The sequence below is a fragment of the Malaya genurostris genome, chromosome 2 (genome assembly GCF_030247185.1).
Source record: "Malaya genurostris strain Urasoe2022 chromosome 2, Malgen_1.1, whole genome shotgun sequence".
NCBI lineage: Eukaryota > Metazoa > Arthropoda > Insecta > Diptera > Culicidae > Malaya > Malaya genurostris.
The window spans coordinates 175,893,464-175,915,583 of record NC_080571.1 but is presented as its reverse complement, the minus strand read 5'-3'; the positions used below and the strand labels follow the sequence as shown (position 1 = coordinate 175,915,583).

At 40.8% G+C, this 22,120-nt stretch overlaps 1 protein-coding gene across 9 annotated transcripts in view; it reads left to right on the top strand.

Moving 5' to 3' along the window:
* Positions 1–22,120, top strand: part of LOC131427551 (neuronal acetylcholine receptor subunit alpha-7) — a 1,487,406-nt gene that overhangs the window by 472,947 nt on the left and 992,339 nt on the right. For 7 of the 9 annotated variants that reach the window (XM_058590843.1, XM_058590842.1, XM_058590845.1 and 4 more), the window contains one exon: positions 15,394–15,438. The exons of the other annotated variants lie outside the window; for them this stretch is intronic. In XM_058590843.1, coding sequence (XP_058446826.1) covers positions 15,394–15,438 — 45 coding nt within the window. The remainder of the gene's footprint in view (positions 1–15,393; positions 15,439–22,120) is intronic. 9 annotated transcript variants of the gene reach the window in all.

Sequence of the window (22,120 nt, the reverse complement as noted above, 5' to 3'; positions counted from 1 at the left end):
TCTGCCGATTTGGTGATAGATCGGAGATGCGAGTTCTCGAACAATTTGGCACATTCATCACACATCCAAAATAGATTTTTCTGATGCGATGTAAAGTACCCCAGCAGAGCGCGAGAAACACCCGAGCATGCCAAATGGAACATGCATCCACAGTAGCCGCGACAAGCAACGGAATCAATGCCAGTGATAATCTGACTGCATTGTCCACAGGTTTTCTCCATACTCGTAATATATGCAATAAAACGCCTTCAGTTAGGCTTTATACAAAGCACAGTGTGAAACGATATTGTTTGTTATCAAAACAACAACACGACGGCGGCAAACAGACTAACCGTAGGCACAACACAACTGAACTTGATTCACTATGCGATCAGCAGTCAAATGTTAATAATAACACTCCACACAAGCTCGGGCAGCAAATAGTCACTAACTGATAAAAACTTTAGTTAAGAACTAACGTGTAAACTGTTAAAAAACGCAAAAAATACGGACTGCAAAAACACAACAACCTCTGTTTGAACAGTGTTGCGGCGGCGAGGGGCACAAGGCGTATGCATGTGAAAGAACGCCACGTTGGATGCTATGTGCGATCAATAAGAGAGCAACAAACCATGTCATGGGTGGACAAATTTGTCACAATATCAGTATGAATTTTATTTAAAACCATGTTTTAATCTTTCTGGTGGTGTGATGATGCCTTTCTTAAATATATAATATTGTGTTATTATTATACACCGGGAACCAGGAGAGCAAGAATCTATTTCATAGCTGCCTACTAATAATGGCTATCGATTTGTAGAATTTTGAGTCCTATTTAGAACAATTTTTGCGGTTTTCGTTTCGCCGATTTATGTGACGGTGTACAATATTTAACACACTTTACCCTATGACTATGGTAATGGAAATTGGATCAGGATGAATTTCAGGCAATGGCAAACCAGTGGAAAAGCCTGAGTTCCGGGAGCAAGTGGAGAAAGTAGTCAAGCGGTCATAGAACAACTCGACGCGATTATTGAATTCACGCACGAGAAATCCAACATTAGCAAGGAGCTGAAGGTGAACTTGCTGAAGCTACGTAATGCCGTGAACGTAGCTAAAAGGGACCACGAGGCGTTGTTAGTGCGGCTAGAGGGTGGCGGAAAGTCGGAGAAGTGTTCTCAGATAGAGCTCTTCACCTTCGATACCGATAAAAAACAGGAGGCGGTCGACTATGCGCTCCGGCTCACGATTCAGCGGAATAAACAGCGCCGGAAACGCGCCAGGGATTCTCCAGGAAGCAAACGCCTGACTCCCAAATCCAAATGGAGTAAAGACCATGACGGAAATGATGGGGTGAAGGAACGTGGCGAGGGGCTCAACCCAAACCTCGGCACCCGACCACCGGATTCGAGCCATGTAAGCGAACCCGGCGAGAATCCATGGGTGAAGGTCGCCAAGAAGAAAAGGGTCCCAAAAGATGCTGGGCCCATTCCCGGGAGGAGGACTAGGGACAAAGGCGAGGCATTGTTGGTTAAGGCCGACAAAGAAATGTACGCCGATGTGCTCAAGGCAATGCGGAGTGAGGCGAAGCTAGCCGAGCTTGGCAAAGAGGTTCGCAGCATCCGTCGCACGAAAACGGGAGAGATGCTGCTCGAGCTAAAAAAGGGAGCACAGGTGGGTGGAACGGAGCATGTTGCGTTGGCCCAACAAGTCCTGGGCGACACGGCCGAAGTTAGAGCCCTGCGTAGCGAGGTTGCACTCCAGTACAAACGGTTTGATGAAATCGCCAAAGCAGAAAAACTGGCTATGGCCATCAAGGAGCAAGGAGGTGTGGATGTCCCACGGGATTCCATCCGTATGAGGAAAGGACCACAGGGTACCCAGATAGCTACATTCAAGCTATCGGCCACGGATGCTAACAAGGTCCTCAAAGTGGGCAGGCTGAAGGTCGGATGGTCGGTATGCCCAGTGACCGCTTACCAACCGCCGGCGGTTGACATGTGCTTCAGGTGTTTCGAACCTGGCCACAAGTCGTGGGACGCCAAAGGCCCAGACCGGAGGAAACTCTGCAAGCGTTGCGGCGGCGAGGGGCACAAGGCGTATGCATGTGAAAGAACGCCACGTTGCATGCTATGTGCGATCAATAAGAGAGCAACAAACCATGTCATGGGTGGACCTACTTGTCCAACAAGTGGAGGGAGTAAAACAACATGCAAGTAGCACAGCTGAATCTAAATCGGGCAGCTGGCCAGCAACTGCTGTACCAGTCAGTGGCGGAATGGGACATTGATGTCGCGATTCTCTCGGATCCCTATCACACACCGGTAGATAACGGGAACTGGGTGTCGGACGAATCCAAGACTGTGGACGACGGCTGGTCGATTCCCAGTGCAAGAGGTGGTGAAAACGCAAGCGGAGGGAGTAGCCATAGCGAAGGTAAACGGAGTGTATTACTGTAGTTGCTACGCTCCACCGAGATGATCAATAGATCAGTTCACCCGGATGGTCGACAGGTTGACCGCAGACCTGGTGGGTCGGAAGCCGGTATTGATAGCCGGAGACTTCAACGCCTGGGCAGCCGCTTCACCAATAGGAGAGGACAGACGTTACTAGAGGTCCTCGCCAAGTTAGACGTCGTGTTAGCGAATGATGGACTAAAAAGTATCTTCCAGCGGAACGGAGTCGAGTCGTTTATCGAGCAAATTGCACGCCTTCGCGCATCCTGCCTCAGGGCTAGAAGAAGGATGCAAAGAGTGCGATCGGCGGAGATGAGGATAGATAGGAACACGGCATTCAAAACGGTGAAGTTAGCACTAAACAAGGCCATCAGCACAAGCAAAAGAGCCTGTTTCGACCAGCTATGTGAGAAAGCCAACTCCAACCCATGGAGCGATGCCTACAGGATCATAATGGCCAAAACGAGAGGGGCGCTAGCACCCCCTGAACGTAGTCCGGCGAGGGTGAAGGAAATTATAACGGTTCTCTTTCCCCACCACGACACGTCCTACTGGCAGCCAGCCCCGCAACCAGCGAATGAAGTTTCAAAGGTAACGAACGAGGAGTTGCTCACTGCGTCGAGATCGAAAGAAAGTTCCGGGGCCAGACGGTATCCCAAACGTGGCTCTAAAGGCGGCTATAATTACAAAACCAGACATGTTTAGGGAGGTCATGCAGAGATGTCTGGATGACCGTATGACGGTACTATTACCGAAACCTGGGAAACCCCCGGGGGACCCATCGGCGTATAGACCAATCTGCCTGATAGACACTGGGGGAAAGCTCCTTGAGACAATCATCCTCAATAGGCTATCCCCCTTCATAGAGGAGGCAGGAGGACTGTCCAGCCAGCAGTACGGGTTTCGCAGAGGCAGGTCGACGGCGGACGCCATAACACCGGTGGTAACCACGGCAGAGGTGAGATTGCGTGATCCCCTCCAACAGATCACTAAAGCAATTGGGTGTGATGCTTGACGACAAACTCAGCTTCAGCAAACACGTTGAATACGCCTGCAAGCGCGCATCAAAAGCGATCGCGGCGCTCTCACGATTGATGGTCAACAGCTCGCCTGTGCGCACCAGTAAACGTAGGTTACTGGCAGGAGTGGCAGTTTCGATCCTCAGGTATGGCAGCCCGGTATGGGCGTCGGTACTTGGTGTGGAACGCAACGCACAGATGCTGGAGAGTACGCATAGACTGATGTGTCTTCGCGTGATCAGTGCATACCGCACTGTATCGAGGGTTGCGGCCTGCGTGGTTGCAAGTATGATGCCTATCGGTCTGATAGTGAAGGAAGACGCGGAGTGCTATAGCATGCGAGGAGACCGGAACGCCTCCAAAGCCGCTTCTCTACGCAGATGGCAACAAGAGTGGGACAGTTCCACAAAGGGTAGGTGGTCACATCGACTCATACCTAGGGTTTTGAGTTGGTTAGATAGACCTCACGGTGAAGTGAACTTCGGCCTGACGTAATCCCTCACAGGCCACGGGTGCATCAGATGGTACCTCCACAGGTTCGGCCACGCGACATCCCCTGTATGTCCTGGCTGCCCAGACGAGATCGAGACGGCAGAACACGTCTTGTTCGCATGTTCCCATTTCGAGGCTCAAAGGAGTGAGCTACTGGAGGCATGCGGCATTGACACCACACCGGAGAACCTGATCCAGAGAATGTGCCACTGCGTAGAGAACTGGAACGCAGTGTCGACCGCGGCATCCCAAATTGCGGGCATATTGCAGCGGAAATTGAGTGCGGATCAACAACAGGCAGCCACGACCGTTAGCCGCGTGTATCCGTAGTGGGCTCAAGAGGGATCAGTGAATAAACGTCGGTCCGGGAGAACCTCCTTCGCCGGAGAGCTCTTCGTCGGAGTAGTCTAGATCCATCGTCGGGGACTAGACGAGTAGTACGTTAAACTGCTAGGATCGTCGGGGCGCCAGTGAACCGGAAGCTATCCTCCAACCGAAATCACTGGATCGACCCAGGCATCCTCTCGGTCGAGCGTTGACGGGTATCGAAAGCGTCGGTTTCGGGAGAGCCTCGTTTGTCGGGGATCTCTCCGTCGGTGTAGGCTAGATCCTTCGACGGGGGATAGTCGAGCAGTCGCCACAACACCGATTCGAGTCGTCGAGGCGTCAGCGAACCGGAAGCCATGCTCCAACCGGAATCGCCGGACCGACTTCGGCACTCCTTCGGGTGTCCCATGTGACGTTATAGAGAACTCGGTGTCGGGAGAACTTCCTTCGCCGGGGAACTCTCCGTCGGAGAAGTCTAGATCCTTAGTCGGGGACTAGACGAGTAAATCGTGGCGTAATACAGCTAGGATCGTCAGGGCGCTAGTGAACCGGAAGCTATCCTCCAACCGGAATCACTGGATCGACCCAGGCATTCTCTCGGTCGGGCGTTGACGGGAATCGAAAGCGTCGGTTTCGGGAGGCCTCCTTCGTCGGGGAACTCTCCGGCGGTGAAGGCTAGATCCTTCGGCGGGGCTAGTCGAGTAGCCGCCACAACACCGATTCGAGTCATCGAGGCGCCAGCGAACCGGAAGCCATGCTCCAACCGGAATCGCGGGACCGACCTCGGCACTCCATCGGGTGTCCCGTGTGGTGTAAGAGACTCGGTGTCGGGAGATTCTCCTTCGCCGGGGAACTCTCCGTCGGAGTAGTCTAGATCCTTTGTCGGGGACTAGATGAGTAGATCGTCGCGTGGTACCGCTAGGATCGTCTGAGCGCCAGTGAACCAGAAATCACGATCCTACCGGAATCATTGGATCGACTTAGGCATCCTTTCGGTCGGGTCGTATACGCGTACCGTAAGCGTCGGTTCGGGAGGACTTTCCTCGTCGGGAAATCCTCCGTCGGTGTAGACTAAATCTTTTGGCGGAGACTAGTCGAGTAGTTTCGCGACGTAGCATCAGTTTTGGGTCGTCGAGGCGCCAGTGAACCGAAGTTACCATCCAGCCGGCATCACTGGACCGACCTCGTCATCCCACTGGTCGATCCCTCGAGAGCAGGATGCTGATCCCCATTCTGCATAAATCTGGGGAGGGTGCTGTGAACACCAATAGCCTTCCACCCCGAAGTAATACCTAGCGGTGGTGCCGGGGAGGTAGGATTAGAGATCCAAGGTGTTTTAGTGGGTAGTTCCAATCAACAGTTGGGTAGTCCTGTGAAGTGTCCCACACTCCGTGCGTAAATGCATTTCACCTTGTAAAAAATAACATACATACACACATACATACACACATATATACACACATGCATACACACACGGACATTTGCTCAGTTCGTCGAGTTGAATCGAATGGTATATGACATCCGGCCCTCCGTACCTCGGTTAAAAAGTCAGTTTTCACAGTGATTGCAAAACCTTTCTATATGAGAAAGGCAAAAATGATTCTCGCTGACAAGTTCTCGTAGGTCATGTTTAGATTAATGGCTTAAAATTCACCTAACGGACAACAATTTGGAAAGTCATTTCTTAAAAAATCAAAATACTAATTAAAGTGATAACTATTTCTATCACCTTCATATTAACAGAAAGGTGATTAATTTGTGGTGACAATCATCTTACGTAATGCCAATGGGTAATGATGGTGATGTTAGCCCTTCAGTGGTGACAACAACTTGATGATTATCACATTACGTGGTTCCATTCCACTCCCTTGTCCCGGGTTGGCGGTTCAATGCAAAGGACGCTGGTTTTAAAGACTGTCCCAGAAAGTATGGACGCACTTTGATTTCGTTGTAAATAATTCACAAGTGTTGGAATATTCAAATTTTATTCGATATACTGATAATGTTAGACTACACCAACAGAATATTATTCTCAACACTTGCTACTTAGCCATTGTAGATTAGCTGGCGCACCTTCTTGCGAACGTTCCTCAATAAATTCTTGGCGACAAGTTTTGACACTTTTTCCAATCTTTTTCGAACTGTTGAATGGTGAACTAATGAACTGATTGCTTTTCGCACGGATTTTCACTTACTCCTTCCATTTTTGCTATCTTTCTTAGTGACAGTCCGCATTCTGTGCACCATTTGTACATAATTTTTAGACGTTGTTCTGTTGAAAGTCCACGCATTTCGAAACAAACTAAGGAAAACGAATAAACAACTGAACAAGTGGTTAGAGAAGAGTGTAAACAACAGGACGCAGCCATAAAAATTGACAGATTCTGAACCATTGCGAAAAGGCAGCAGTCTTCGGTTGCGTCCATACTTTCTAAGACAGTCTTTACAAGCCAGCTGTCGTATGTTTGAGCCCCGACCTAGAAGGATTCTTAGTTTCAGAAAAATCCATAGTACTAGCCATGCAATTATTCTGTACTCTAAGAATCGGCTGCGAAGTTCGTTAAAACACAAAGGCCAAATTCCACGAAAGGAATGTAATGACAAGACTTTGCTTTTTGATTCCACTCCTGAGTTGTTTGATTTTCATGCCAAAATAGCTACTTATAGGGAGAGGATCATTTCTGAAAAAAAATCGTTTAAACTGTGTAATTCAATATTTTGTTACAATAATTTGAAGTTTTCGTAATGTTTGCAATTGCTTTAGTCGCAATATCTTTAATTTTATACTAATCAACTGAAGTTCTTCAGGTTTAAAGTAATATAATTTTGAAAAATTAACACTCATTGAACCACCAATCCGGCTGCCTAAAAACGCCTTATTGTCAATAATCAAATTACATCATCAGTACAGTCAAACTGCGAAAATTTTTACGAAGTGAAAATGCTGTATATAAACGAAAGGTTGAAAACTATTTTTTTTAAGAGTAAAATGGAGTCAAGTATATTTAGTGGTATATCCGAATGCATATTAGATACAAAGGCAGTGAACAACCATTATAATGCAGTATTAACACTGAGAGAGTGATAAGTTTTTGATCGTGAATATCTCATGTTATATCTAATGAATCAACATAATTCTTGCTACACGCCATCCTAAATATGATCACAATTTTATAATAAAATTTTCAGTTCTGTGACATATTCTCAAATAGTTCAAAATTAAACTTTTCTGAAATGTTTGGTATAAACGAGTATCAAAGAAGATAATTCATAAGGCGCGTTTGCCTTTCTCGTATTTTGAAAGCTCATAGCTCAGTGATCTGTAGAAGGATTTATATAATCTAACTACCAAAAGAATCAAAAATTTAAACTTGAACGTGTATTGCAACAACATTGAAGTTTTTCAATAGTACACTATTGAAAAACCTGTTTGATTTAACCCATGTCAACACCAGCCAATCAGAACGCGAGATGTCTGAATCTATACAAGAGCATTCATATAAAAGTTGAGTGGTTCATTATTCCTACCATTTGCTGAGCAACTGTTCCCGAAACAAGACACACGAGAGCAACATCGAGGACCTGTCGTCTCACTGTTTCCCGATCTGAATGCACGAGACACCGTCAGCACAATGACACCGAAAATCGATAGAAAGGCAGCCAAAACGTCCAGCAAGGCCCATTGCCGAAACAAGACACACACGAGAACCATATCAGATCTCAATATTTCTTACCAAAAGGTTCATCAAGATGGAAGTTAAATTAATTTGCACCGTCACTAACACACTAAATTACGAACGGCAATGTGAAAGCGAAAGTGATGATTTTGAACACATCTTTATACTAGTATACAAATATGCCGTGCGAAACAGAGTTGAACAAATTATTATTATTATTATCATTATTATTATTAAAATGACTTGCTTACCGAAGATCGTCGATACATTTCAGACCAGGCCATTGCAATTGTTTCGTACTGAAATTTCGAGAAGAATCAGATATCTTCGAACTTCATCACCCTCATTCTTGTTTACGGCCATAAGCGATACGTTCGAAAGTATAGCAAATTCGTATTCCCGTTTACGTTCGAATCAATCACACTTTTAAACATCGTACATGCATAAAAACAACGCTCATCCAACTTTAAATTATCAGTTCTGGTACAGATTTGAGTTGTAAATAAAAATCTTTGATATCATTTGTTATTTGACTTGTTTTTTTCACTGATTTTGTATCATCATGCTTACTTACGTCCTTATCGACCATGCGACGAACACATGCTTTCGAACGAATGCGAACAAGCCATTCTTGTTTTCACTCGAACGTGTACGTACGCGATTCCTGTGCAAAAGATGGATCGGTGGCGCAGGTAGTTTTTCAAGGAAGATTCCAAGCATCAAGGAAGTGACGAATGCTACATAATAAATAAATATCGTACTCAGGATCAATTTTATTCCAGTCGGTGAATGAAATTTTCAAATTAAACTTCGTGCAAAGTAAAAAAAAGCATTAGAAATAGCAGTCCGATCAGTAGTATCTGCGAAAAATATGTTGCATTTTTCTTGCAATTTTGTCATGTTTTCGATAGCCTACATATTTATTTCATTGGTAAAATCATGCATTTAATATAAAATAAAGCATGTTTACCCATGGCGTATTTTCCATAAAGTACTTAATAGATGCAAAATTGATGCGTAAAAACTTTGAACCTCGCATATATTCAATGGCTCCCCACAAAAAAACAGCATTTTACTATACTGCTATGCTTTCTAAATGATTTTTGCAAAACACAAATTTATGATTTGATTACAAATCACCTTTAGATTCGAAAACAATTTTGTTAGAGATCGGTTAAACTTTTTTCAATGTGTTCGAACGGTTGATTCGCAACATTAAACTGACGAATCGAAACCACGGCATTTCGTCTATTCGTCCGTAAACGGGAATGGGACATTTCGTTCGTACGAATGATGTTCGAATACACGTTTCGTTTGAAACTAAAATGGCATACATTCTAGCGTTTCGCATATGGTTAATCACATGAATTGGACTGATTACATCAAGGCTTAGCATTTATTTTAAGAAGTTTACTAATATTTGAATATTTTGTGGCAAACGAGTCGCGTTCGAATTCATTCGAGTGAAAACAAGAATGGCTTATTCGTATTCGTTCGAAAGTACCCGTTCGTCGTATTGCGGATACGGACGTAAACAAGAATGAGGGTGCATAGCTTCAATAAAAATAAACTACAAATTTGTCGTACCTAGCCTCCTATATTGGCAAATTAAAAAGGAAATGTTTCAAGGTTGGAATATATAGCTGTAGAATAGTAGCTGTTTAATGTAACTAATCTGTACTTTAATGTGGGTGCATCGCTTCAAACTCTATTAGTGAAAAAGGGGAAAGCTTGCACAATTCATATAATCAATCAACTAACTGATATTCGGGAAAGTGATGGGAGCCTGCCAGTTTTTTCGTATTCACAATATCCAGTTATGTCTGACATTACCCACCCGCCTTTTTTAACACTCACTTTCCAGGATGTATGGATCCATCACCGACAGCGCTTCCCGAGACTTTTTTAGGTAGTTACGATTCTTGGGCCCTTGCTCGAAGCGTTGTGACGATTGAATCGGTCAAATGGGCAGTTGAGAGTTTTGCTCCGTACAAGTCTCCTGGGAAGGATGGAGTTTTCCCAGTGTTAATGCAGAAAGGGTATGAACATTTCAAACATGTTTTGAAGAAAATACCTACTTTTAGTCTTGCGACTGGATATATTCCAAGAGCCTGGCAGGAAATAATTGTCAAATTTATTCCCAAAGGCGGTCGCGACACTTATGAGGAAGCGAAGCGTTTCAGGCCTATCAGTCTTAGTTCATTTCTACTTAAAACAGTGGAACGCATAGTCGATCACTATATCAGGAATGTTAGTCTGGGCGTGCATCCGCTACATGGAATGCAACATGCTTACCAGCGACTAAAGTCCACTACAACCCTGTTACATGATGTTGTGTTCAATATTGAAAAAGCTTTCTCACAAAAGCAATCTTGCTTGGGAGTTTTCCTACATATTGAAGGTGCCTTTGATAACGTGTCTTTCAATTCAATTTTGGAAGCAGCCCGTGGCCATGGCATACCTTCAAGTATCACAAATTGGATACACGCAATGCTTAGCAATCGACTTCTTTGTTCATCGCTTCGTCAAGTAGAGATTAGAAAGCTGAGTGTCTGTGGGTGTCCTCAAGGTGGTGTACTATCCCCACTTCTATGGAACCTAGTCGCTGATGGTTTGTTAAGGAAACTTAATAACCTTGGATTTCCGACTTATGGTTTTGCCGACGATTATCATATATTGATGACCGGTATAAGCATTAACACTCTCTTTGATTTAATGTAACAAGCCCTGCGATCTGTTGAACAATGGTGTTGTCAGGTTGGATTATCTGTAAATCCGGGCAAAACATCAATGGTGCTTTTCACTCATCGTAGGATAATCACAGGAGCTCGTCCGTTGCAGTTCTTTGATTCAGAGGTCACTGTGGTCGAACAAGTTAAATACATCGGGGTTATTCTTGACTCAAAACTGAATTGGTCTGCTCACATTGACTTCAGAATTAAAAGAGCTTGTATGGCTTTCGGCCAATGCAGACGAGCTTTTGGAAAATCATGGGGACTCAAACCCAGATATATTCATTAGATCTACACAATTATTGTTAGACCAATTTTAGCATATGGATGTCTTGTATGGTGGCAGAAAGGATAAGTCGCGACAGTTCAGTCAAAGCTAAATCATCTCCAAAGGATGGCCCTAATGGCGATGACAGTAGCATTCACGACAACTCCTACTGCTGCTCTAGAGGCGCTACTGTGTATCAAACCACTACATGTGTTCCTAAAACAAGAAGCATTATCTTGTGCATACCGTCTTAAGGTTACAGGGCTTTGGAACAGTAACCCATTAGATTATGCTACTCGCTCCTAGTGATCTAACTCTCACATGCAGTTTTCTTTTCAAAACATTCAATGTGAGCTATCCTCTTCGTGAGGAATGGTTGTCTGGTTGTCTGGAACGACAACTTGAGTTTGTTATACGGACGGTTCTCTGTTGAATGGTCGTGCTGGTGCTGGTGTCTACTGTCGTGAAATGAGGCTGGAGCATTCTCATTCACTTGGTAGATACTGTACAGTGTTCCAAGCAGAAATCTACGCAATTCTGTGTGGAGTACAATCGGCGCTTCAGCAGAGGATCTGTGGTAAACGAATTTATATTTGTTCCGACAGTCAGGCAGCCTTTAAAGCACTCAGTTCGAATGACTCACGGTCGAATCTAGTGATCGTATGTCCAACTCAAATTGAAGACCTCAGCATTTCAAATGCTGTTTACTTCTTATGGGTACCCGGCCATTCGGGTATTACTGGAAATGAATGGGCTGATGAGTTGGCTAGAGCTGGTGCAACGAATGATTTCGTTGGTCCTGAACCAGCTTTACCACTTTCAACTAGTTGGATAAAGCACAAGATTCGTTCTTGGGCTGCATCCAAACATGCCAGCTACTGGCGCAGCTTGCAAACTTGCGCTCAGACAAAAGTATTTCTACCAGATTTAAATTTGAAAATGTTAAAGTGTCTACTGCATTTCTCCAAGCATCATTGCAGTATTCTGGTCAGAGCTCTGACTGGACATTGCAAACTCAATTATCTCATGGCTACTATTCAACGTGCTGAGTATTATTCGTGTGATTTGTGTGAATGCGATTATGGTACTTCATATCATCTGATATGTAACTGTCCCGCATTGACGCAGCTACGTATCTGGGTTTTTGTTTCTCCATACATGGTTGAGTCTGTGTATGCGGAGCTCAAATTGAAGGATATTCTCTCGTTTCTCACCCAATGTGGTAAGGAGCTATAATCAGAAGGGTTCATCATTCTTCCTGGAGTGGATGAATCTCTTCTGTATTCACCTTAAGTAGGGTTTAGCAGATTGGTTGGCTTCCTTTAGGGGGTACCGAATTTACTTCCGCTCGTACATACTGCGAATCGTTCTGCATTCTTCCAAGAGTGCAGAATGGTGTCGCTTTTGTAAGATCTCAAAATCCTCTCGGGGGTTGGAGATTTTATTAACAGCAGACTGTTCGGGACCTCGTAAAGGTTCAGAATTTACTTCTGCTTCCACTAAATGTGATCCTCAGCAGATTGTTCAGCATCCCTTAGGGGTGCAGAATTTACGTCTGCTTTTATGTGTTTTTGTGTCGTCAATTTTTCCCATCCTCCTAGTCCAACCCTTACCATTTCCTTTCAATCCTTCCCTCTTATATATCGGGAAAATGATGCTAAAAACAAATTGATGGCAAGGCACAAATCTCCAAATATCAAGGGGAACGTGCCATTTGAGCCAATTTGTTCTGATTCCTGCGTTTCCCGCCAAGCCGTCAAATTACACATTTCGCTTCGGCGCAATTAAGAAAAGTGTTTCGCAAATAGCGTTAACTCTATGTCTGTTTAGCGATTCAAATTGAACTGCCTAGTTTTCCATTAATCAGTTCAATTTGAACTTCTCTGCACTGACGAATCTAAGACGAAACGTTGCGTTTGGTTACGCTTGGGTACAATGAGAGTTATTAAGCTGCTACCCTGATTTTATTACAACTTCTTGATTGAAAGTCGAGTAACCGGTAAAATATCACTAATGAGATGATTCCTCGAAGTCCTATGTGCTTTTCGTACCAAAATGTTGAAGCGATGTTTTTCTTTTTTTTTTGTTTTTCGATTGGAAAAGTATTTAATATTCATTTGAGTGTGTATTTCATTAGAATGCTGAACCGATTTTTGGCAACTTCATCCTGGGAACCTTTTTGGTACTACTTACAGTTTTTGATTTTCAACGATTTGATTAAAGTACATGCAAATGACACCCTCTCTTTTTTTAAATCAGTCTTGAGTCGAACTCGTTTCTTCATCCCTGCAAACAAATAGCTTTTCTTAATACATGTACCAAGTTTCATTCAAACTGGAGAAAGTCGATCTCGATTCGCCACTTTTCCTGCTGTTGATTTCTGTAATTGTTCTGTGGTGTGAATTTGATGAAGTATCAATATGAGAATACCTTCATGGAAGAAGTAATATAAAATCTAGTTCAGCTCCTCATGCATGCAAGAAATCGTGTAGCTGTTCCATTAGTTTCCAGAAAACCTTCGTATGAGCTACGCACGAAATTTAAGTATACCTCAATGTTCATAAATGTTGTCATTCCTTCATGTATGTTGAACGCTTTTGATAGCTATACGCTGTAATATTATTTTGCAATATTATATCAACACTGCTTGTGATTTCAAATTTACATAATTGTGTCTTGCGATGATACAAAATTTGTTACGTGTTTATCCTTCATTCCGGTTAGCTTGAAAAATTTACTTCATTAACACTCAAACGCTCGGGTTGGGATTTTCATCGATCTTTTTTTTTCAAAAATTTGTAACTACTGAATAAATTGATCGATCCTGATGCATTTGGTGTCAGAAAAACCGGGTATTCTTTAGTTTCATTCTGCCTTAATCGGTGTTGATATGGTCCAAAAATACCGGTGTTATTCCAGATCGCCTTGGGTAAGTCGGTTTTGCCATTTGGAGTATTCTATCAAAAAAACTAAAAATGTATATGAGAACAGTTCTGGAACAATCTGAAATGTGCAAGATTTACTAAAACGCATCAATTTGAATAAACTAATCATTTGGCCAACCATCCCAGAGGGTACGGGAACCGGTTTGTTTTTCCTGATAACATTTTTGCGCCTTTTCAAAGAAGTTTTTCAGAAGTTTTGTAACCGGTTCCAGTACCCTCTGGGATGGTTGGCCAAATGATTAGTTTATTCAAATTGATGCGTTTTAGTAAATCTTGCACATTTAACATTGTTCCAGAACTGTTCCCATATACATTTTTAGTTTTTTAGATAGAATACTCCAAATGGCAAAACCGACTTACCCCAAGGCGATCTGGAATAACACCAGTGTTTTTGGACCATATCAACACCGATTAAGGCAGAATGAAATTAAAGAATACCCGGTTTTTCTGACACCAAATGCAACAAGATCGGTCAATTTATTTCAACAATAATTCAGGAGTTACAAATTTTTGAAAATAAAATCGATGAAAATCCCAACCCGAGCGTTTCAGTGGTAAACAATTATTTTCTTTTCAAATGTACTTTCGCATACATATAATCAAATGAAAGCATCCACTGTATCTATAATTAGGAGAATCGATCCCAGGGAGCGAATTACAATAAACTCCGCATAAATTCATTCTTCCTAAACTTTAATAATGCCAGGTATTGATTGTTCCATTGACTGATTCCTCGTATGATATAAGCAAAATATACAGCATCAACAAAAAATTACAGATGCGAAAGCGATATTTGATAGATCAACCCTGGTTGTAGTTTCTGTCGGCATAATTCTCTCCACACTTTCTTAAATCACACGATTCCTTCAATACATTCACGAATCTGCCAAATCCTTTTGATTATTACGTATTATCGCCACCACTGTTGCCTCACATAAGAGCGATAATGAGAGCGGTCAGCCCGGCATAACAGAGTGAAGTTAATCTTTCTTTGCAAGTCTATCTATGAGGTGACGCTCACTGGGTCAAGCCGACAAGCCGACGAGGTGACCGGACTGCGTCGACCACAGACTAACCAAAAGCCTCTTGCATAGAATCCTGTAATCATATTGTTTGCCCAGTCTAGTTGCTATTTCATAATTGAGAGCGGTAGTGCATTGGCGGAGTTTCAGCTGCAGTAACGTTAATACGCATTTATTATACTTTTTGGTAAGAGTCGGGATTAGATAATGTTTAGAGTGATTTTCCTCTTGATCATTCCTATAATGCCAGATATCGATTGTACATTCAACTCATTACATTTTTGTCCATATTTTATCAACGAAAAATAATAAATGCGAAAGCGGTATTCGGTGGAATAACCCTAGCTGTAGCCTATAGTCAATTTCAAATACTGCAACACAATTCAATAGGTTAAAATGTCAGGCATTTACGCTCATAATATAACTTTGTTTGGAATTTGTAGTTATTCATATTTTTAACTATATACTGATTGTAGGACGAGAAGAATCAACTACTTATTACCAATATTTGGCTTTCTTTGGTAAGTTAATTAATCTATTATTAAATAAAACTCCAACGCGCATACGGTTGTATAACAAAATATGATTTTTTGTCAATTCCATCTAAATTAATATTTAAATTATAAAACTGGTAATTATTATAGGATTTGTCATATGTACTTTGCATAAACCGCACATCAAAACCCCGAAATGAATTTTAATTAGTTCCGTAAAAATAATTTCAGGTATGAAACAACTCCTAACATTTTGCTACCCAAACCTATCCATACAAAAAATTACAGAATTGTTTACGAGACATGACCAATCATAGTGACGGTAAAAAACTCTCTTATCATCAGAATTAAATTTGAAAAATAGGCAAATACTTTTGAATACTAACGTTTCTAATATAACCTCGCAAACTGCGGTCAAGAAGTATTTATATAAAAATTCTTTGTTTTTTGCGAGCTTCGGTTTCCGTTCGTAAATAGCGATTTCTGTGCAAAACCAGCGCAATCGCAACTTAATTTAATGTTCATCAATAAATAATATAATTCCATCTTTAAATCACCTGGTGGGAAGTGTTTAAAATTACTGTAATTCTGAGCTTACTCTATAAGTGAAGCGTTTCTGGCAACCCATAAATTACCACCTGCACGGGTCCCGTCTGGCAGTGCCGGGTCTAGATCTACTTGCCGGGCTGCCGGGCTGACCGTATATTTTTGAAACATTAGCACAATTCGAATTTCCGTATTGAGCATTAAGACGTTTCTAATCGTCAACAATTTCATTGGTGTTCAGTTTCAGTTTTCCTGAATTCATCCAACAATTCTATATAAAATGTTCAAAACGACGTATGTAACAATGAGAGATTCTCTTTGTTTACTTTCTCTTTCGATTATTGCGAAATATTCCTGCTTTTTCGGTAATTTTCCCAGAGCAGATTAAAAGATGATAGCTTTAGTTATTATTATCGGTAAATGATTGGAAAGAAGGATTGCTAAAAGTGCCGTAATAATCAAAAGAGAAAGTAAACAAAGAGAATCTCTCATTGTTACATACGTCGTTTTGAACATTTTATGCAGAATTATTCACACACATTGCTAGGTAGAATTCAGAGCTGCTTCGTTCGTTTATTAGTTCATGAAGATGTGCGCCAGCTGATAAGTATACTTCATGAGGTTAGCATTTGATGAACGGCTCTCATATTGAAGATGCCTATGAGAAAACTAGATTCATAATTTTTTAGTTCCGATGAATATTAGTTTATAGAACATTGCTTCTAGTGTTTCTAGGATGAACACACAATATAAATTCTCAAGTATCAAATTAATTGTTTTGAGAACGGACTCAAATGCAAAATTTATGCTATACAATGTTTTTAATATTTTTGAAATGTGATCAAATTTGATCTTGGAGTACAAACGTTATGTTCAAAAATATTTTCTGCAAACCTACACTTAAAACCACCGTAAATATTTCATATATGACCTTGCTTCTATCGAGAATAAACGCTTAATTCCATTGCATTGCCATGGATTGCTTAGTTCATGAGCACAGACAATTTACCATACAAGAGAACTGGTCTGTTCAGTAGCATATACTCTCACCCATCCAGTTTCTCTCTAATATAGGTCTCTCATTCACTACTGTCTTGCAAAGTGTTCACAGCGGGTATTTTTTGTTGCTTCGTTTGTTTGAGGCTTCACAATACAAGCCCTAAGTAAACGTTATTGTTATTGACGGTTTCGTCACTAGAAAACCGTCCCATTTTAAATCTCTTCTATCTGTGTTTATTCCATATAAGCTAATTAAGTGATGTCCTAACTATATATATATATATATATATATATATATATATATATATATATATATATATATATATATATATATATATATATATATATATATATATATATATATATATATATATATATATATATATATATATATATATATATATATATATATATATATATATATATATATATATATATTTATATATATATATATAAATTATGCCGTGTACTATCTACAGGGTGATTTTTTAAGAGCTTGAGAACTTTTTTAAACAATAAAACGCATAAAATTTGCAAAATCTCATCGGTTCTTTATTTTAAACGTTAGATTGGTACATGACATTTACTTTTTGAAGATAATTTCATTTAAATGTTGACCGCGGCTGCGTCTTAGGTGGTCCATTCGGAAAGTCCGCTTTTTTATCGACAAATTTTGTTCAGCGATGAGGCTCATTTCTGGTTGAATGGCTACGTAAATAAGCAAAATTGCCGCATTTGGAGTGAAGAGCAACCAAAAGCCGTTCAAGAACTGCCCATGCATCCCGAAATATGCACTGTTTGGTGTGGTTTGTACGCTGGTGGAATCATTGGACCGTATTTTTTCAAAGATGCTGTTGGACGCAACGTTACAGTGAATGGCGATCGCTATCGTTCGATGCTAACAAACTTTTTGTTGCCAAAAATGGAAGAACTGAACTTGGTTGACATGTGGTTTCAACAAGATGGCGCTACATGCCACACAGCTCGCGATTCTATGGCCATTTTGAGGGAAAACTTCGGAGAACAATTCATCTCAAGAAATGGACCGGTAAGTTGGCCACCAAGATCATGCGATTTGACGCCTTTAGACTATTTTTTGTGGGGCTACGTCAAGTCTAAAGTCTACAGAAATAAGCCAGTAACTATTCCAGCTTTGGAAGACAACATTTCCGAAGAAATTCGGGCTATTCCGGCCGAAATGCTCGAAAAAGTTGCCCAAAATTGGACTTTCCGGATGGACCACCTAAGACGCAGCCGCGGTCAACATTTAAATGAAATTATCTTCAAAAAGTAAATGTCATGTACCAATCTAACGTTTAAAATAAAGAACCGATGAGATTTTGCAAATTTTATGCGTTTTATTGTTTAAAAAAGTTCTCAAGCTCTTAAAAAATCACCCTTTACTACTTTATTTCACTTAATTTTCAGCAAAGTTCGTTATCGTCGATCGTCCACGTTGTCTTCGATGTCGTGTGGTTGGCGGCTGGAACGGTTACTATGTCGGGTTTACCCCGTGTCAGCCTTTTCCTTGCTGCGTTGGTCGACGGACTCTCGGCTGTCGCTATGTTGAACTATGGGTTCTTTACTGTTGGCGTTGCTGTTCCGGATCCGGTATTTCGTAACACCTTCCCTTTAAAAGCGTCGATCGTCCTCGGTCGACTGTTTGGAAGCAGTACTGTTGGAAGCTTTTTGAAATGTATCGTCTTCGGTTCGGTTTTCTCAATTCTGATCTCCGAAATTTCGGGATCCGTAGATTTTCTTGTGGTGTATTTATCTTCACTGCGTTTCCTGTTCTTACTGATAGCGATTACCAGGATGAGAAGGCTAATGATTACTATGGTGATGATTGTACTTCCGGCGATGGTGGTTTTTCTGGGTTGGTAAGGTTTTAGGTTGATCTCTTCTAGGAGTTCCAGATTTTGTATACTGAGGTCTTCATTTTTCTCTTGTATATTATTGGTTGTTTCTGGGTGTTTGTTGTAAGTTGGCACCAGGTATTCTTCTTTTGGTGAGAATTCGTCTTCTTTGTGGAAAGTATAGTTTAGTACGTTTATGGTGCAGTTCTCTGTCTCGATGACGGTCGGTTCCGTTATGACTGTGGAGTCGCCGCAGGAGCTAGAGACTTTTAGATGAATGTTTGTATCGATGAATATGACGCCTCTTCTGATTTCTTTTATTGTAGTCGTTTGATCTGTTTTTCTTATAGGACATCTTGGTTTCTGGTGTATTAGAATTCTATAGATGCATTCGTCTTCAAGCGGTGTTGAATTGTCTCAAATTTTTCATTTTTGTAGTTGTGGCAATATATGGTTCTGTCTTTTAGCTGCAAATTGGATTTTTGTTCTGATTCTTGTCTGATTTATGCTGGTAGCCTGTAGTTCTAGTAGCTCGTAGGGGCTTTTGTCCAGTATTGATATCTTTATCAGAATAACGATGTTGTCTTTGATGATTGTTGAACTTGCTGAACTGAATTGAAAAATCTCGTCTATGAATTTGAGGTTCATGTCCTGCTGTACTAGTCTATGAAAGATGTATTCTTTCTCTTTTAACGATAGTATATTTTTATTCAATAGATCTTGTTTAGAAAATTCAACTTGCTCTTCTATGTCTTCTAGTGTATTAATGAGAGAATTTATGCTGAGTATTAAGTTAATGTGTTCTGTAATAGTATCTTCTCTAAGTGTGTTGTTTATTAATGTTATTTAAGAATTAGTTTTCCTAATGATATTTGTGACATAATTTATTCTGTTTTGGAAACTAGTATTGATATTGATTTGTTTCATTTGGTTATTTGCAATTTTGTTTTCATGATATTGTAACATTTCCAGGCTTAGTTGTATGGTTTTTAAACCTTCTTCGTCGGGATTACCTGCTATGTATTTAACCATTGTTCCTAATGCGTTGATTAATCCGAGTTTCTGTCTGTGGGGCTTAAGGCTTTTAAGTTTCTCTCTAGCAATTTTAATTTTCCTTGATAGTGCTTCGTGTAAGTGATCTCTAGTTTTGAGGGATAGAGTTATTTTCTCAATATGGTTGATGTTTAGTTCGATGTTGCATAGATCGATTTTTTTAACGATTCGTTCATATCCTAATCTAACTCTAACTGTGTCAAGTTTATCGTATTTGCTTTTCTTGCAAACGCCACAACTATCTATTACGGCTCTAACCTTTCGATCGAGTTGGGGAAAGTAATACCTTTGTAGGATTTGGGCTTTGTTTTCTTTTATGCCCCGATGCGCGTATTCGTGTGTAACTCTTACTAGTTTATCCTGTCCTGCTTCCAGCCTGACGTCCTCCAGTAAACTTTCTGCAATGAGAACTTTGTAGATGTGATTAGATTCGAAATGTTTTTTGTAAGTTTACTGAACCAGTTGTCTTAATTCTTTGGGTACGCGTAAGCAATTTATTCCTCTGGGGTTAAGATATCTTTTGAATATTTGTACTATATCTATTTCGGTGTAATTTGGTTTGAGGATTGTAATACGTCGACGATTTGAAAATATTTGTTCTGATACTTCGGAATCAATGTTTGAAATTTTCAGGATGATTTGTATCTTGAATGTGTTAATTGGTTTTTCTGTACACCAAATGTAGTAATCATCACTAGAGTCGGCGGAATGTATGGTTGTTGCTTCGCTCTCTTTTCTTCATTACTGGTCTCGTGTTGTGGGTTCGCGTTAATCTCGTTTGTCATTATTCTTGAAAGTGCACACGCAGCGACATTGTTTTGGCCTGGTTTATAAATTAACTCGTAGTCGTATCCTCCAAGTTCTAGTTTAGTTTAGCAAAGTCTTTAATAAATCTTCTATAATATCCCAAAATTCCGAGAAATTGTCTCACATCTTTTTCTGTTTTCGGTAGTGGTCAATTTCTATTTGTCTCGATTTTGTCCTGATTCGGTCTTACGCCATCTTCCGAAACTGTATGTCCTAGAAATCGGAACTCTTAGCGGAAAAACAAGCTGTATTTTTAGATTATCATCTTATAATTTTCTCAAAATTTTGTCCAGGTCGATTTTATGTTGTTCTAGAGAGGGTGAAAATACGCTGATGTCGTCCATATATACCAGACAACATTTCCCAATTTCTTCTCTCAATGTGCAGTACATTACGCGTTGAAAAGTCGCAGGGGCGTTTTTCAACCCGAATGGCATACGCGTAAACTCGTATTTATCAGAGTTTACTGAAAATGCTGTTTTCTCAATGTCCTCGTCATCGAGCTGAAATTTGTGAAAGCCTGATGCGAGATCTATAGTAGAAAAATAATTTGTTCTTCCCAGCTTATCTAATATATCGGTAATCTCCGGTATAGGATATCTATCACTGATTGTTTTTTCGTTCGTTTCATTTCTTTTGTTCTGAAGAGTCTGCTTTCATGGGTACTACCCAAACTGGTGACGTATATGGAGAGATAGATTCTCTTACAATACCGTCTTTCAAAAGTTTATCTACTTGATGTCTCACTATCTCTTCAAAAGCTTTGGGGTATCTGTAGGATTTGGTGTGGATCGGTATGTTGTCGGTGGTTCTAATTTTGTGTTTTATTTTGTGGGTAAAAGTGAGGTTGTCGTCGTTGCAGTACAAAACTTCCTTGTTTTTATCAATTGCTTCTTTCAGAGCAATCTTTTCTATTTCGTTTAGGTGTTCGTCCCTTATTTCGTACTTGGTCGTCGTATGTTTTAGGGGGATTTTCTCAATTTCGTAATAGTCCTTCCCTAGTTCGAGCTCATTAGAATTAATTTCGACAGATCTTTCGTCGATGTTTTTCCGAGTTGCCAAAATTGCCTTTCCTTTCATTTCTTCGTATAGTCCTGGTAGTATTGAAAAATGTTTGAGTACGATTTCCTGATCGATTATGAATGAACCATTTCGTCTCACGGGTATCTGGATGAATTGGAATTTGTGTTCAGTTAAGTTCAATTTTTGTTTTCCCTGCAAAATTTTTTTCATTTTTGTCGTGAATACGACTTACTTTACTATGGGGTGCCTTTTCAAAATTAGCCATATGGAAGAATGGGCAGAACTTAATCGTGAATATCTCGACTTGTATTAACAGTAGCAACATAATTCTTTAACCATTTAATCAAAAATATGATCAGGAATTTAGGATAATATTTTGAACAGTGTGAGATAACCACAAACAACTCAAAAATTAAGTTTTCTCA